General features: G+C 50.8%; 1 protein-coding gene and 2 non-coding genes across 4 annotated transcripts in view; 1 reads left to right on the top strand and 2 right to left on the bottom strand.

Annotated features, from left to right (window-relative positions):
* RAI2 (retinoic acid induced 2) overlaps positions 1-15,265 on the top strand; it is a 69,732-nt gene extending 54,467 nt beyond the window's left edge. For both annotated transcript variants that reach the window (XM_065914798.1, XM_065914797.1), the window contains exon 2: positions 13,274-15,265. In XM_065914798.1, coding sequence (XP_065770870.1) covers positions 13,298-14,878 — 1,581 coding nt within the window. In that variant the 5' untranslated portion in view covers positions 13,274-13,297 and the 3' untranslated portion in view covers positions 14,879-15,265. The remainder of the gene's footprint in view (positions 1-13,273) is intronic.
* On the bottom strand, positions 6,015-6,087 carry TRNAF-GAA (transfer RNA phenylalanine (anticodon GAA)). Its single transcript has one exon. It is a non-coding gene; the product is annotated as a tRNA-Phe (tRNA).
* TRNAF-GAA (transfer RNA phenylalanine (anticodon GAA)) lies at positions 7,447-7,517 on the bottom strand. The gene has a single exon. It is a non-coding gene; the product is annotated as a tRNA-Phe (tRNA).
* Positions 15,266-17,398: the final 2,133 nt, after the last annotated feature.

The raw sequence follows: 17,398 nt of genomic DNA, 5'->3' as shown, positions 1-17,398 counted from the left end.
GGGTCCTCGCACTGACATCCTTTTAGCAACTTACTTCTTTACCTCTGCAAGAATTGTGGGCCTTGAGGGAGCCTCGTTAGAAGCAGATTGCCCTGGGAGAGTAGTGAGTGGTTAATCCTCAGGGAATCGAGCCAAGAGAAAAGGCAACGAGCCTGTGGAGAAAGCAGCATCGGGGTAGATGGCTAGGAGATGCGTGCCTGGCACGCAGTAAAGGTGCTCGGTTTCTGAAAGAATAAATAAGTGAATGGACAGAAACCTAGTTCCCTGTTCCAGCCCTGCTCCCAGACCTGCAGCCCAAGGACCGCCATAGGTCCTTGGTGGGCAGGCTGGAGGTAGTTGGGGGTCTAAAATGAGATCAGAAATGCCAAGACACCTGAAACTGTCCTGGAGCAGAAAGGAGCCAGGGCAACCCCATGGCACCCTCCACAGTCAAACCCCCAGATCCCACCTGTGCTCTGGCAGAACCCTCCCAGGCCCACTGATAGAAGATCAGGCCCGGCAGCTGCTGGCTCTGGTCATGAAGTTGTCTCTGCACTCTTCGGATTTATCCTGCTTTAGTATTTCAACCATAATTTATTTCGTGATGCCCAGCCCTAAGCTGAGACCCTACACAGACCTCATTGTAGGCCCATTTGGCACATCATGGGTTCCCTGCCAGTGCTGTGATGTCTTCACCCACAGACACTGCCCCACTCTGGGATGCTGAGGCCCAAGAGACACAAATCATGCTCTGACTGACGCTGAAGGGGTCTACTTACCTTCTCCCCTCCTTTCGGCCTTCCCTTTCAGCCTTCTGTTCTCCGCTGGCCAGCAGAGCTTGCCTCCTTTTTGTAACCATTCCTGGTCCTGGGGGCTTTGGAGTTGGGAGGATAGGGGATGGAGTCTTCTCAGTGGTCATGGGGGTGGCCCCAAGAGACCCTTCCATTCTGCCCTTCCCTCACCCCCTTGTGCACTTTCCTTCCTGAGCCCAATTCTCTTGAATGCCCACACCTCCCCTTCTTTCAGGGCCCACTGTAATTCCTTCCCAGCAGGCAGCACTCCTGGGAGGCCTGAGTTAACATTCCACTCCCCCTTGAGAGTGGGCAGTACCCTGTGTTACAGAGGAGGAATCTGAGTCCCAGGGACTTAAAAAGGCTTTACCACAGTCACAAAGAGCTTGTGTGTGTATGTGCGTGTCCTGAATCTCATTTTCTATTTCAATTGCTTCTCTATTAGGTGTCACGAACTCAAGGATGTATTTCATCTTTTTTTTTCAGTCAAATTCCTCACCCATCAGATTATTTGACATTTGGTGATTGAATCAGACCATCTCACATAGTGTTTGATGCTGGGTCAGGGACACAGACATAGCAAGGGATCCCTTTGACTCACATCAAATGTGAACCCAAAGCAGTGACTGAGGGACTGTGCTTCTGAAGGAGCAGGGGTCTGGGAGTCTTGAGTACCCCAGCCTATAAGCCTCACTGAACCTCTGAACCTCAGCTCCCTGCTGTACGAAATGGGAGGTGTGGCCTGGGCCAGTAACCGTAAGACGTGTTCAAGCAGGAGGGACGCTTGGAAGTCTCACTAGGCCTTGGAAGCTCTGTCTCTCCTGCTGAGTTGCAACTTCCTCATGCTTGCACTTCTGTCAGAAAAAGAAAAAAACTTGGACACCCCCTCAACACATAATGCATTGTTAAATTATATATGTCTTCCTGTATTTATTTATTATATATGCCATAAAATAGAAAAATGGGAATAAAAAGGATGAGATGGCAAAATGACCATGAGTAAGTTTTATTACAGCTGAGCCCTGCTTCCCGGGAAGACCTGGGAGCTCCCTGGCGTCAGTGGCCAGTTTTTGATGCTCAGGCTCACTGCTTCCTCTGCCTGACTGGCCATCATCTCCACCCCCCCCCTTTTTTTTTTTTTTTACCAATATCACATCAGAGCTAAGATTTGCACTCTCTCCTCTCTGGCAGAACTCCCCAAAACTGCTACCCACCTTCACGAAGGTGAGACTCTGTCATGAACTGCCTAGCCACTGCTGTTTTCATAAATTAAATAACACTTTGGGGAACGTGTTCCCAAAGGTAACCTAGGTGCTCATAGACCTTTCAGAGGGCTGTGTAGATCTTTGCATGTAAAAGGCAATCAGCTGTAAGCCAGGGTGACTATTTTGCATTTTCTCTGTATTTTAGCCAATTTGGGAATACATTCATGTGGTAATTATGTTCACAGCTTCAGTAGAAAGGCCCTGTGCTGATGTTTAAAGCTCAGAAAATTTAATCACCGGGGCAAGTAATTGACAATTATTACACCCTGTGGGGAGAGCAAAACCATTTTTTAACCAGTTGGAATTACTTCTTAGATATTTAGTGCATATCAGGTCCTAAATGGTAAAACCATATCCATGTTGTAATAAAGAATGAAAATTAGACTTTGCTCATTTCACTTATAGTAAGTGGTTGGTGGTTTTTACACAGAATTAAGTCGATCACTGACAGTGTAGTTTAAATTCTGGATTGAAAGCAGGAAATAGACACAGAATACAGGGTGCAGTTGGGAGGAGCGGGATATTTACACAGATTTCTGGGAAGTCAGTCTTGCAAGAGGGAGTGATGCCTCAGTGTTTTCTGGTGGGCAGGGGAACACAGAAAGACACTTTGAGAGCCAGGGTGGAAGTTGAGGGAATTTGAGGCTAGATGGCTTTAGGCTTCTCTGTGAAGTAAGAACCAAGGGAAAAGTGAAAGTGTTAGTCACTCAGTCCTGTCCAAATCTCGCTCAGTCCTGTCCAACTCTTTGCAACACCAGGGACTGTAACCCGCCAGGCTCCTCGGTCCATGGAATTCTCCAGGCAAGAATACTGGAGTGGGTTGCCATTCCCTTCACCAGAGGATCTTCATGACCCAGGGATCAAACCCAGGTCTCCCTCATTGCAGGCAGATTCTTTACCATCTGAGCCACCAGAGAAGCCCAAAGCAGCCACTGAGAAGCAAGAGCATTCACTCAGAACACGTTGGGCTGACCAGGTGCTTTATTCTCTGGCCTTTGGATTAAGGCTTTTCTGCACAGTGGAGTCACCTAGGGAATTTTTTAAAAATCCCAATGCCCCGGCTGTATCCGAGACCAGTTAAGTCAGAGTCTTGGTGGTGGAACACAGGCATTGGTTTTTTTAAAGCTCCCAAGTGACTCTAATGTGTAGCCAACTCTGAGAAGAGGGCTGAGCCAGCACTTGTCAGACAGGAACGTGCATAGGGGTCATCCCAGGAACTTGTGGAAATGCCACTCCCAGGATTCATGAGCAACAAGGACAAGAACAACCCCATTCTGACCTGAAAAATGGATTGCTGCCTACAGTCATCGCAAAAACCAAAGCTGTCGATATTTTACAGCTGGAAAACATATCAGGATGTATTTTTAGAAAATGAATGTCTTAGAGGAATAAATTTATCCTGATAAAAAAAATCTAGGTGATGCTGATTTCAGCAACAGAGGAGGGCAGGTCACCTCTTCAAGGTGAGGACCAGGGGACTCCAGAACTGGCGGTCCCAGAGCATCTGGCTCATTGAGACTGCCTCCCCTGAGGCTAGATAGTAAAGAATATGCCTGCAACGTGGGAGAGTTGGGTTCGATTCCTGGGTAGGAAGATCCCCTGGAGAAGGAACATGGCAACCCACTCCAGGATTCTTGCCTGGAGAATCCCATGGACGAAGGAGGAGCCTGGTGGGCTACAGCCCACGGGGTCACAAAGAGTCGGACACTACTGAGCAGCTTCACTTGGATGTAGATGAAAACACTGATTCTGTCGGAACACGGGATTGAAGCAAGGACCTTTAGATTTTCAGGCTAACGCTCTCCCAACGGAGCTATTCCGACCCCCTAGCAAGTCCCACCCTCAATGTCTATTGAGTCGCACAACTGTGCGACTAACATTTTCCTTCACTGGATATAGGGGTCCTCCTAGGTGTAAGCTAAAACACTTGCTCTTTGAGAAAGCTCAGATCGCGAGGTTGCAAGAAGTGTGCCTTTCCTTGGGATGTAGACAAAAAGAATGGCTTTGCCAGAACCTGGGGTCGAACCGAGGGCCTTTAGATCTAGAGTCTAACGCTCTCCCAACTGAGCTATTCTGGCTCCCTAGCAAGCCCCGCACTCAGTGAATATTAGACATTTTCTCAGAGAAGTCCTTGCTTCTTCATTGTAAGGGAACAATTACAATGCCTGGTGGCTCAGATAGTAAAAAAAAATATGCCCGCAATGCGGGAGACATGGGTTCAGTTCCTGGATAGGGAAGATCCTCAGGAGAGAGGGAAATGGCAACCCATTCCAGTGTGCTTGCCTGGAGAATTCCACGCACAGCGAAAACACTTGCTCTATGAGAGAGCTCAGATTGCGAGGTTGCAGGAATTGCAGCTTCCTTGGATGTAGATGAAAACAACGGCTCTGCCAGAACCCAGGATCGAACTGTTAAGCCCGATGTCCGAATCCCCGAGCGGTAAGAGAGAAGGTCTCCAAGACAATGCAACTCGCAAAAAGGGAAGTTTATTGCTGACTGGAGCCAGGGCTCCTGCTGCATCCCACACAGTGGTGCGGGGTCAGAGAGCCCCGAGCCCAAGGTGTTACACAAATTTATAGTGTGAGCACACACCGTTGGTAGTTGGTTTAAGCGGACTGGTTACAAGTTTGCAAAGCAATTTCATTGGTCAAAACTTTCGCACACGCGGGACTTTCCCGGGGGTTTCTGCCCCGTTCCTACTTTCCTAATTGGCAAACAGCGGTCAGTGTTAAGCAAAAGCTGATTGGTTGTATCCAGGTGGCCTGATAATCTTACCACCCAGAAGTAGGAAGGCCTACTCCTAATCTAAGCTGCCTGCCATGGCGTTACTTCTGCTCACCTCACAGAACCAGGGACCTTTACATCTTCAGTCTAACGCTCTCCCAACTGAGCTATTCCGGCTGCCTAGAGAGCCCCGCCCTCAGTGTATCTTAAACAGTTTCTCAGAGGCGTCCCTGCTTCATGGTAAGGGAACAATTGCAATGCCTGGTGGCTCAGATAGTAAAGAATATGCCTGCAATGCGGGAGACCTGGGTTCGATTCCTGGGTCAGGAAGATCCTCAGGAGAGAGGGAAATGGCAACCCACTCCAGTATTCTTGCCTGGAGAATTCCACGGACAGCAAAAACACTTGCTCTGTGAGAGAGTTCATATCCCGAGGTTGCAAGAAGTGTGCCTTTCCTTGGGATGGACACAAAAACACCTGCTTTGCCGGAAACCAGGATCGAACTGGGGACCTTTAAGATTTTCAGTCTAACACTCTTCTAACTAACTGAATTATTCTGGCTCCTGGCAAGCCGCCCCCACCCCCCTGGCCCCCGCAACTTATCTTAAATAGTTTCTCAGAGGAGTTGCTGCTGCTTCATTGTAAGGGAACAATTGCAATGCCTGGTGGTTCAGATACTAAAATATATGCCTGCAATGCGGGAGACATGGGTTCGATTCCTGGGTCGGAAAGATTCCCTGGCGAAGGGAATGGCAACCCACCCGAGTATTCTTGCCTGGAGAATTCCACGGACAGCGAAAACACTTGCTCTATGAGAGAGCTCAGATCGCAAGGTTGCAAGAGTGCCTTTCCTTGGGATGTAGAAGAAAAGAGAGGCTTTGCCGGAAACCCGGGTCGAACCGAGGGCCTTTAGATCTAGAGTCTAACTCTCCCAACTGAGCTATTCCGGCTCCCTAACAAGCCCCACGCTCAATGAATGTTAAACAGTTTCGCAGAGACATCCTTGTTTCTTCATTGTAAGGCAACAATTGCAATGCCTGGTGGCTCAGATAGTAAAGAATATGCCCGCAATGCAGGAGACCTGGGTTCGATTCCTGGGTCAGGAAGATCCTAGGAGAGAGGGAAATGACAACCCACTCCTGTATTCTTGCCTGGATAATTCTACGGACAGCGAAAACACTTGCTCTATGAGAGAGCTCTGATCGCGAGGTTGCAAGAATTGCACCTTTCCTTGGATGTACATGAAAACAACATCTGCCAGAACCCAGGATCGAACCAGGGACCTTTAGATCTTCAGTCTAACGCTTTCCCAACTGAGCTACTCCGGCTGCTTAGCGAGCCCCACCCTCAATGTATCTTAAGCAGTTTCTCAGAGGCGTCCCTGCTTCATGGTAAGGGAACAATTGCAATGCCTGGTGGCTCAGATAGTAAAGAATATGCCTGCAATGTGGGAGAGTTGGGTTCGATTCCTGGGTAGGAAGATCCCCTGGAGAAGGAACATGGCAACCCACTCTAGGATTCTTGCCTGGAGAATCCCATGGACGGAGGAGCCTGGTGGGCTACAGCCCACGGGGTCACAAAGAGTCGGACACTACTGAGCAGCTTCACTTGGATGTAGATGAAAACACTGATTCTGTCGGAACACGGGATTGAAGCAAGGACCTTTAGATTTTCAGGCTAACGCTCTCCCAACGGAGCTATTCCGACCCCCTAGCAAGCCCCACCCTCAATGTCTATTGAGTCGCACGACTGTGCGACTAACATTTTCCTTCACTGGATATAGGAGTCCTCCTGGGTGTAAGCTAAAACACTTGCTCTTTGAGAAAGCTCAGACCGCGAGGTTGCAAGAAGTGTGCCTTTCCTTGGGATGTAGACAAAAAGAATGGCTTTGCCGGAACCCGGGGTCGAACCGAGGACCATTAGATCTAGAGTCTAACGCTCTCCCAACTGAGCTATTCCGGCTCCCTAACAAGCCCCACGCTCAATGAATATTAAAAAGTTTCGCAGAGACGTCCTTGTTTCTTCATTGTAAGGCAACAATTGCAATGCCTGGTGGCTCAGATAGTAAAGAATATGCCCGCAATGCAGGAGACCTGGGTTCGATTCCTGGGTCAGGAAGATTCTAGGGGAGAGGGAAATGGCAACCCACTCCCGTATTCTTGACTGGAAAATTCCATGCACAGCGAAAACACTTGCTCTATGAAAGAGCTCACATCGCGAGGTTGCAAGAAGTGTGCCTTTCCTTGGGATGGACACAAAAACACCTGCTTTGCCGGAAACTGGGATCGAACCGAGGACCTTTAAGATTTCCAGTCTAACACTCTTGTAACTGAATTATTCTGGCTTCTGACGAGCCCCCCCTCCCTGCCGCCACCGCCCCCCACCCCCACCCCCGCCCCCGCCCCAAGAATCTTAAAGAGTTTCTCAGAGGAGTCGCTGCTTCTTCATTGTAAGGGAACAATTGCAATGCCTGGTGGCTCAGATAGTAAAAAGTATGCCCGCAATGCGGGAGACATGGGTTCAATTCCTGTGTCGGGAAGATCCCATGGCGATGGAAATGGCAAACCACCCCAATATTCTTGCCTGGAGAATTCCACGGACAGCGAAAACACTTGTTCTATGAGAGAGCTCTGATCGCGAGGTTGCAAGAATTGCACCTTTCCTTGGATGTAGATGAAAACAACATCTGCCAGAACCCGGGATCAAACCAGGGACCTTTAGATCTTCAGTCTAACGCTCTCCCAACTGCTATTCCGGCTGCCTAGTGAGCCCCACCCTCAATGTATCTTAAACAGTTTCTCAGAGACGTCCCTGCTTCATTGTAAGGGAACAATTGCAATACCTGGTGGCGCATATAGTAAAGAATATGCCCGCAATGTGGGGGACCTGGGTTCGATTCCTGGGTCGGGAAGAACCTCAGGAGAGAGGCAAATGGCAACCCACTCCCGTCTTCTTGCTTGGAGAATTCCACGCCTTCCTGTGACCTCACTCCAGTGGCTCCAGGATCCTCACAGGGTTCCAGAGCAGGCAGTGGTCCCCAGCTTGATTCCTGCGAGGTAACCCTGCCCACCAGACCCAGAAACCTAGGCCTCAAACCTCTCCTCAGGGGTGCTTAGCTTTGTGGTTGACTCAGTAGTCACTTCTGTGGTGAAAACGCTCTCAGTTCACAACATGAAATCAAGATGCTCTCCAGAAGGTAATACAGGGCTCCCTGGCATGCTCCTAGGGGATCATTTAGGATGTAGCTGAGGGTATTAGGTTATTTGAGTGTGTGGGTATATGTGTGTGTGTGTGTGTCTGTGTGTGTGTGGAGAGAGAGAGAGAGATGGAGAGATTAGGTGTTAAATGCCTACAACAAGGAAATAGATGCACCTATAACCTAGAGAATAGTCTGAGTGGCCAAATGTTTTCACCTTTGAAATTAAGCCATAGTTGAATCCTTATCATAAAAATGTCAGTCTGTATGGAAGCCCATAGGTTAAATTGAGTCCTCTGTGCAATGCTCTGGAAGCAGAAGCCTGAGAGGCAGGCCTGGCTTGCAGGCCACCCAGTGGGGTGCAGTTGCAGGGCGGGTCACTTACTGACTGCCGGGAGTTGGGCCCCAGGTCAGCTTCTTCCCAAATGTAACTGCTTATGAGAGAAACGGCACATGTGCCGCTTTGCCTTGGTCTTCTTTTTCTGTGTGCATCAGAGAAACACAGGACCCTAGGACGAATCCATTCACTGGTCACCCCGATGGACTCTTCACTGTCCATGAAAGTGCTTTTGCATCGCCTGCCTCATCATCATCAGAGTCTCTGCCTGGCCAGCAAGAGTGTTGGCTACCATGTTCCCCTCCATGGGGCCTATGGGCCCAACCCTCTGTTCTTAGGATAATGCGAGTGTGTGACCTCTGTGATAACTGGCCTCTGATGAGTGGTAATCAGAATTTCTGGGTCACGGTCTCCTCATCGATAAGAAGGGTTGAGAAGAGGATAGTGGTGTGAGGTTTCATGCCCTGCTAGCCTTGACCTGCCCTGATTCTATAAATGTGACAAGAGCCTGGCTACAAGAACACCAGGCTGTGAAGGGCCTATGTGTGGCAGTCTGAGAGCAGGTTGGAAAAAAGAATTTCCAGACATGGGGAAAAAAATGAAAGGAGAATAGACTTTATTAGAAGGGGAGACACTGTTAGAAGAGTGGGCCAACTCAAGGGAGAGCTGCCACTTTCGTGGGCTTGCGGCCAATCTTATAGCCTCAGGACAAAGAAAATTCCTATAGCAATAGGTGGCAATAGGTCATTGTTCGGGGGTCCTTCAGTGCCCACTTTGACTAACATGGAGAATGGAGACAGGAGTTGGCCAGTTAGGAAAGGATGGCCCGTGAGAGACAAGATGGCTCCTGACAGTGGTTGCCATGGAGCTTCTGGATTTATTGCTCTATGACCTCAGTACAGGGCTCCACAGCCTAGACACTCACTGATGCTCTCCCTCATTCTGAAAGGATTCGGAGAACACCTGCTGTTCATCAGTTATGGGTATAAAGATGAGCGAAGGAGAAGCTGTTTCTCTTGCTGGCCGTGAGGGGGAAGGGGAGGACTAGACAAGGGAAGGCGGGAACTCGGTGGGGTTGGGGGAGGCAGAGACTTCGGAGTGTGACGGGTGAGCAGGAGTCGGCTGCATGAAGGTCAAGGCCCAAGGGGGCGCCAAGCTGAAGGCAGAGCCCAGGGACAACACCCCTGTGGTGTGTACTTAGATCTTCGTGATAGTTAGGCAGGGGGTTCAGGTGGCAATTCTGTGACCCCACAGGTCTCTGAGCCCAACTACTGCCCCACTTACCTAGCTGCCCTCTGCCCTGAGCCTTCTCCCCAGAGTCTCTGGCTGCCGGGCACACAGGCTACACCTGGGTGGGCCCCAGCCCCCTGCCTTCCAGCCCCAGCTACTGGCCGTGGGCCAAGAAAGCAAGGGTCTCCAGCAACCACCGGTCCACAGGGCCCAGTTCCCCTCCCGTTACACCCCCATCCCATGCCCCCAGGGGTAATAGTGCAGGCTGGATGGCTGACCTCATTTAAATTCATTTGCAAAGAATACCTTAAAATACGCAAACAAAGAGTTCCCTGCCTCCTCGGCTGGAGCACACTTGGGCAGCCCATCTGGCTTCCTGGCTTGTTCTCAGGGACAGAGACTTGCCCTCTGAACCCTCATCTCTTGACCTGGTTATCCTCAGGACATCACTGAGGCTTCCAGCAGCAGCTTCTGCAACGGGGTCACCCACTGAGGCCCCCCAGAGTTGGGGCGCCTGCTGGCAGGGTGAACAAGGGAAGGGAGAGCAGAAAGTAAGAGGGGAAGAACCCCCTGGGAGGTGTGTGTGATAAAGGCAGGGTAGCCCTGGGCCCTGCATGGTACTGGAGGGGAGCCACTGCCCAGTCCATAGTGGGGAAGCAGAGTGGTCAGGCAGCTCCAAGGCTGTGGAGCCGGGAGAAGGCAGGAGTGAGATCCAGGCCCTTGGCCCCTGAGATGCCACACGCTGCTCACCTCCACCTGTGCCCCGGCCTCTCCTGCATCCGTCTGTCCCCAGTCCTGTTCCCAGAGGCTCGTGGCTCCCGCAGGTCTGGTGCCAAGAGCTGAAACTCACTGAGTGCTGTAGGGTAAGGGAGTTAGAGAAGGCGAGGTTCAGAAAAAGAATGAGACCGGCACTTTACAGGAACAGAGCACCTTTAATGAGGCGAGAAGGGGCAGCAGTCAGATTACTGAGCTGCTGCACTTATCCAAGAAAAGAGTAAGTATATACAGGCATGTATGTGAAAATCTACTGTCTTAAGCGGGCCTGTTCTTCTCCAAGATTGTTCGGAGTAGCTATCTCTTAAACAGCTGGGGCAAGGAATTTTGGAGATCGGCCAGAGACTGAACCGGCTGGGAGCTGGGCGTAATCAACCTTAATGTCCATTTTTTCTTCGGGTGAGAGAGTTCTTTGTTTTGCATAGAATGGTGGGGAGGACCTGGAGGGGACTTTTAACTCCAGGCTATTTTGAGCCATGTAACTTTCCTTCAGGTACCACCCGTGGGAGGAGCAGGGGCCCATGGGTGACACCCTGACCTGGCAAGGTGGCTTCCTCACACTCAGCGGGAAGATGCTGGAGGATTAGCTGCCATAGAACCAGGGCCAGGCAGGGAGAGGAGTGGGGTTGCAGGAAGACAGGAGAGCCACTAGCTGGGCTGACGGGTGTGCCCAGAGCAGGTGGAGATGATGCTCCAAAGTTTGCCTTCTTGCTCTTGGTGGGCAGGGGAACGGGACTGAGGAAAGCAGAGAGAGAGGGAGGCCCACATCTGGAAGGACAGATGGTATAGCCCTTTATGAGGAAGCAGTCTCTCAGTGGGGTAACCCCAGACCCACGGGAAGCAGGGAGTTGCCCAGTTCTTCTGGATTTCTTCTGGTGGCTTGCCTCGCAGGTCCTCAGAAGCCACCTCAGATGGACAGTCGCGGGTGCCTTCTCTGCTGCAGTTCATGTCCTCTCCAGCCCCACCTCAGCTTCCCTTCAGGCTCCTGTCACCCCTCCCAGAGTTCTGGCCACTATGACAGACAGGGCGGCTCTTCTGGAGGAGGCCTGGGGCGCTAAGGGCCTTCCAAGGGCTACATGTGAATGGCTGACAGAGCTCTGACCTGCCAAGCCTGCTACCTCTCCTGGCTTCACTCTGAGGCCCTCTCACGCTAGCCAGTCTCTATCTGATCAAAGACATGCTCCTCCACTAGACTATAGTCCCCAGGAAAGCATGAACATCTCCAGGATCACAACAGCATCTCCAGCTCCCAGCAAAGCTCTGGCATGCAGTAGGCATTCAGCAAATTGATTGTTTGGATGAATGCTGAATGAATGCATGGAATAATGAATGAACCGTATGTCGGAGGCATGCCACTTTCTGGACTGAGTAAGAGAGCACTCCTCTCAGGAAAAGCAGACCCTTCACCTGGGGCAAGCCCCCTTGCCACTCTGCCCCCAAGGGCATCACTGGCCAGCACACTGGGTTAGCTCATGGTCATCTCCGGAGCACACCTGGCCCCTAGGCAGCTGGGCTCTGGCACCCTTCCTCAGAGGCTCTGCAGTGTGCCCAGCCCAGGGTATCGCTCACCCATCCTTCTGCAGAAAGTCATTTGCACAGCATCCTTCATCTTGCCCTCCCCTCCTCCTACTTCAGAGAAATTCCTTGTTCTGTGCATTCAACACGTTATGATTTTCTGGAAATATCACAGAGTTGTTCATTTGTTAAAGCCACCTTCCTGTAGGGAAGGTTCATTGGTTGACTTCTAATCCCATGGTGTTCTGGGCAACCTCTCTTGTTTTGGAGATTGCATTGGTCATGGAGGGGTGAGGAGAGAAGGATGAGTTGACCACAGGACAAAAGTCTAGACAGCTCAGACAGGTGAGGTCAAGAAGGGAGTTGCCCAAGGCCTGCCCAGCAAGACTGAGGATTATTGAATTATTATTGAGCCCCACCAGACTCCAGGGCTGCACAGATCCCTGAGTTAGACATGGTGCCTGCCTTCTCCATGGTAACAAGGCTAAATATGGACGTGTTTCCATGGAGAGCCATATCGCAGCTACAGCCCTGCTTCCTCCAGGAAGCACCGGCGCTGGGCTCCTTTGGCATCTTAGGAGGTGGCCAGAAGTGCCAAGGACTTCAAGAAAGTATATCTCACCTTTGAGGATGTTTGTTTCCAACAAGAGTTTCATTTCCCCACTGCCCTAGATTCATCAACATCCCCTCCTCTTGACAGCTAGAAGTTAGGGGAGGCGAAGGGTCATACAGACTGATTGGGAAAGTGACACTGGACCCCAATGAGTGTTTGTACAAGTTACCCCGTCTCCCCCTTGCTCCTCGGAGTGACTTTTCCTCTGACTGAAGGAAAGAAGGTGCCATTGGTCAGAGAGAGGGAGACAACTGTAATGACCCTTGTATAAATACACTGGTGTTCCTCTCATCAAGACTCTTTTGGAAGAATTATTGCTGCTACAAAGAGGTTTTTTTTTTTTTTTTTTTTTTAATGGTTTTCATAACTGGGATGGCCCCTGTCCAATTTTGTAGAATATTCTAATATGGCAGAGCTCTGTTTTTTCCTTAAAGAAAAGTAAGTCTTAGCTCCCTATTTGAATTTGGACAAGTCCAATCTCCACATATCTTAACTGTCCAATAGAGCAATGTGAAATGAAACTTTGTGTTTGTTGAAGGCTAAACATAAGCTGAGTGCGTATTCAGCTTCACAATACTCTGTTCAACCTCACTCGGCTATTTAGTCATGACATCATCTGTGTTTATAGTTTAATCGTCTGTTAAATTGGGGCTGTCCACGCACAGCTGATCGTATGGGTGTGTTCGTATATATTAGGAAATAGCTGTCACATGTATGTGTACACTGAGAAATGGGTGTGCTCCCCGGGTAACTGAAACATGTAAACTTTTAAGAGATGTGGGGAGAGCTCTGGAGGCAGCTATAAATGGTCTCAGAAGGAAGTTTCACACGGTGTATTCTGTGTTGCAGGCCGAGTGGCATCCGAGCCGAGTGATGGACGATCTGCAGTCCCAGAACCTCGCCATGGACATGAGCGACTCCTCCCCCGCCTTGACCAATAACAGACTGGAGAATGGCATGGCCCAGCTGATCACCACCGAGGCCTGGAACATCAACTCCACCGACCTGGTAAAGAAGGCGCTGGTGACCGTGCCGGCCCCGTCCATCCTGAACCCCCCGGCCGAGTCCCAGAGCGGTGTGGCTCTCAAGGTGGCGGCCACTGTGCTGCAGCCCCTGTGCCTGGGGGAGAGCCCCGTGGTGATGCCCATTCACATGCAGGTGGAGGGCAGCTCCGCGCCTGAGCTCAACCAGAGCGGCAACGCCACGTATGTGATGACCGCGCAGGGGCCTGTGCAGCTTCCAGTGGTGCTGGAGCAGCACGTGTTCCAGCACCTCAACTCCCCACTGGTCCTGCCGCCGGAAGCCCCGGGCTCCTCCAGCGCCATCCACAACAACCTCTTCCAGGGGGCCCGGGACCCCGAGGCGCAACCCCAGCTCCTGGATCTGCGGATCCCCAGCCAGCCACAGGAGCCCCCGCTGCCCTTCGAAGCCGTGCTCCACAATCTGTTTCCTGCCCAGAGCGCACTCGGCCCCCCGCCCTGCCAGCCTCCCCCAGGCTACGCCCCGGTGCCCCCCCAGCCATTCAATTCCCCCTTGTCACCCCTGGTCCCGCCGGCCACGCTCCTGGTACCCTACCCGGTGATCGTGCCCCTGCCCGTACCACTCCCCATCCCCATCCCCATCCCCGTGCCTCAGAGCTCTGAAGCCAAGTTCAGCCCGACTTGCCCCAAGCCACCATCTGCCTTCGGCCTCCACCCCTTTAAAGGCCCCCAGAGCCCTCTCCAGAAGGAGGAAGTAAAGCCCTTCGACCTGTTCCAGCCCCGGGAGTACTTCCAGCTCGGCCGCCACACCGTCATCAAGATGGGGAGTGAGAACGAAGCCCTGGATCTCTCCATGAAGTCGGTGCCCTGGCTCAAGGCTGGCGAAGTCAGCCCCCCAATGGGCCAGGAAGACACAGCCCTAGACCTGTCGCTGGCCGCCCACCGGAAACCTGAACCTCCCCCCGAGACACTGTACAACAGCAGCGGGTCTATGGACAGCCCAGGTCACCCGGTGCTGGAGAAACTGCCCAGTGGCGTGGAAGTGCCCTTTGCCCCCGCCACGACACAGGAGGCTGCATCTGTCATGGAGAGTCACGGGGGCGGCAGCGACACCACGGAGCCACCCAGCCAGCCCAGCGGCGAGGTCAAGGCTGAAAATCACATGGAGATGGTGAGCGAGTCCCAGGCGGCCAAGGTGATCGTCTCCGTTGAAGACAGTGTGCCTACCATCTTCTGTGGCAAGATCAAAGGCCTCTCGGGGGTGTCCACCAAAAACTTCTCCTTCAGACGAGAAGACTCCGTGTTTCAGGGCTCCGATACCAATAGCCCAGGAGAAGAGGCCCTGGGAAACACGGAGGCCCTCAGGAAACCCACCAAAAACCGGAGCATAAAGTTAAAGAAAGTGAACTCCCAGGAAATACACATGCTCCCAATCAAAAAACAACGACTGGCCACCTTTTTTCCAAGAAAGTAAATAATGGCTTTTTAAAATTTTTATGATTATAATATGGGGAAAGGTGCATTGGTTTTATAAAAAAGGCATTTAAAACAAATTATCTTTGTTAATTATTCTGGGGAGTAGCTGGGAACCAGGAAAAGCAAATTGGCTCTAGAGGCCCTGTAAGCTAGGATCATTTTCTTTTTTAATTTTTGACTTTTCACAAATGAGTAAATAAGAGCAACCTATTTTTCAAGCAGATTGCACATTTTTTGCAGCTTTAATGGAATATTGGGTGAATCAGAGGGGGTTAAAAAAGCTATTTTCATTGCCACAAAGTGCTTTGATGATGTAATACCTAATAAAGGGTAGGATGAATATTTCACAATAAATGTTCATTTGCACTAATTGGTTGCAGTATTCTATCATTTATAAATTTTGCATGCCTGAACTGGCATGGTTTGGCCAAAACTGTCGCTTGTAAAGCACTGAAAGTTATCTGTGTTTAGAGACCAAAGTTCTTCAGACATGCTGGACAGAGAAGAATCATACTGGCCTCTGCCCTCAGAAAAGGAGGATTAGGAGTATGTATGACTTGGAGCAATTTATTTCCCCTTCTGGCCCCTTTCTTCATTTGTAAAAATATGGCAGAGGGAGGTGAGTTCCAAGTACCCACAGCCCCCTCTAGTTCACAGAGACCCTGGATGCCCTACGCCCTACGCCCTGAAAGGATGGAAACCCTCCGTAGACTAAGACAGACAGATGTCTCTAAAGGCATATTTACCTGCCTCCTCTCCTCCCTCTCCCAAAATTTAGCTGAAAGGAATTTCTTTTCAAGGGCAACAGGAGCATTGTTCTGAATAATAACAGTCTAGGAAGTCAAAAATATTACCAAAGGTCACTCAGAACAAGAGGAAAATCCAGTGGATTAGGAGGTGTCTCATAAAAGTTCCCAGTACAGGGTAGAGATGTTTGGGAGTGGGCTCGGGGAGGGAAGAGAAAGCCATTCCAGCGACTGGGGGTGATTGTGCCCTCCAGGGAACATCTGGCAGTGCCTGGACACGCTTTGGGTTGCCACGGCTGGGGGAGGGGGTGCCAGTGGCATCGGGTGGGCAGAGAGTGATCCAACCCCATGTCCACAGCGCTGAAGCCGAGAACCCACGCTTAAAGCATTTCTCAATGGACAGAAGCGACGCACCTGGAAGCAGAGACCAGCATGAAGTCATCCACACCAAGGAACTGTGAGTGCACGTTTACAATAGACCTGCTAGGAGGCACAGCACACCTGGGTCTGAAGCTGTGCCGGTGAGGAACTGATTCCAGCATGCCTGCTTTTAAACTTAAAGCTCTTTCTTTCAGTTCTTGCAATTAGTATGTATCCAGCTGTTACTGTGAACATGGACAGGAGGGGAAGCAGTTGTGAGACTGTTCTTTATTACCAAACCCTCTGTGTCTAGGGTTACAGTTTTAGCTGGTCCTGTACCATACCCCTATAGTGGGTTTTCTTTTTCCTGTGTTTTGCCTGTGTTGTTAAAATGTCTCTTTCAAAGTGTGACACGATGGGAAATAACCAAGTGTATGTTTCTCCTGAGGCTAACTAGTCCCATTCTCTTACACCAGCCAGACTCCATCCTTTCAGCTTCAACGTGGGGTGATCTTTTTCCAGTCTTACTCCCATTGTGGGTTTCTGGCCATGTTTCCCGAGCATGGTGTGTGTAGTTCAGTTTCAAATACAACCAACACAAATGTGCCTAGGGACAAGCAGTTCCCATTCACCTGCTGTCTTCTTCTCACCACGTTTGTGGTTCTTTCTGCTGCCCCCGCAGTGCCAGGCAGCCTTTGCACCAGCCAGCAAGGGTCCCTGTTTTCACAGTGTACTGGGGAAAGCTGCTGTTTATCTGGCTTTGAGGGAACAGAATTCTCACTTTGTGCTTTAGAAGCAAGTGCTTAAACCTGAGAGATAGCTAGGTGGAAAGGAAGGCATTTATAACCTGCAATCACATTATAAACATCAGTCTACGAATTTCCCTTTGTGGTATCTGGAGATGCTCTTTTCTCTTCCGATGTCAGCTCTGATTGGGTGAGAAAGGCTGGCTCCATGGCCATCTGTGGGTGTCGAGCCAGCGTGGGGCCATCCCCCAGCCCTGGAACCAGCCTCTGCTCCTCACCTCAGCCGTGCCCATCCATAGGTCTTACCAGTCATCACTGGGTCTTGGGAGAGAGGCCTGTGTGGTGGAGGCTGGCTGTCGGGTTGGGAGACTTGCTCACTGAGATCTGTGAAGGCTGAACACAGAGCTGTTGTGTTGGGACCAAGGCTGCGCTGCAGGGGCAGTGACACCCTCTACCTGCCCCCCTTCCCAGCCTTTGGTGGAAACCAAAATCTACTTTGCTGGAGAATTAGGAGAAGGAAAAAGGGCCTGCTGCTGTGGCCAGAATGAGCCTAAGGTTCCCTGGAGGGAACAACTGTCTCCAGCTACCCTTCTTCCAACTTTCAGTCCTGCAGGATTTCCATCAGGTTTTTTCTCATGACTTAACTTCCCATCTCTTCTCAAAAAA

The sequence above is a fragment of the Muntiacus reevesi genome, chromosome X (genome assembly GCF_963930625.1).
Source record: "Muntiacus reevesi chromosome X, mMunRee1.1, whole genome shotgun sequence".
Lineage (NCBI taxonomy): Eukaryota > Metazoa > Chordata > Mammalia > Artiodactyla > Cervidae > Muntiacus > Muntiacus reevesi.
The sequence above is the reverse complement of the archived record's forward strand: the minus strand, read 5'-3'. Positions and strand labels throughout refer to the sequence as shown.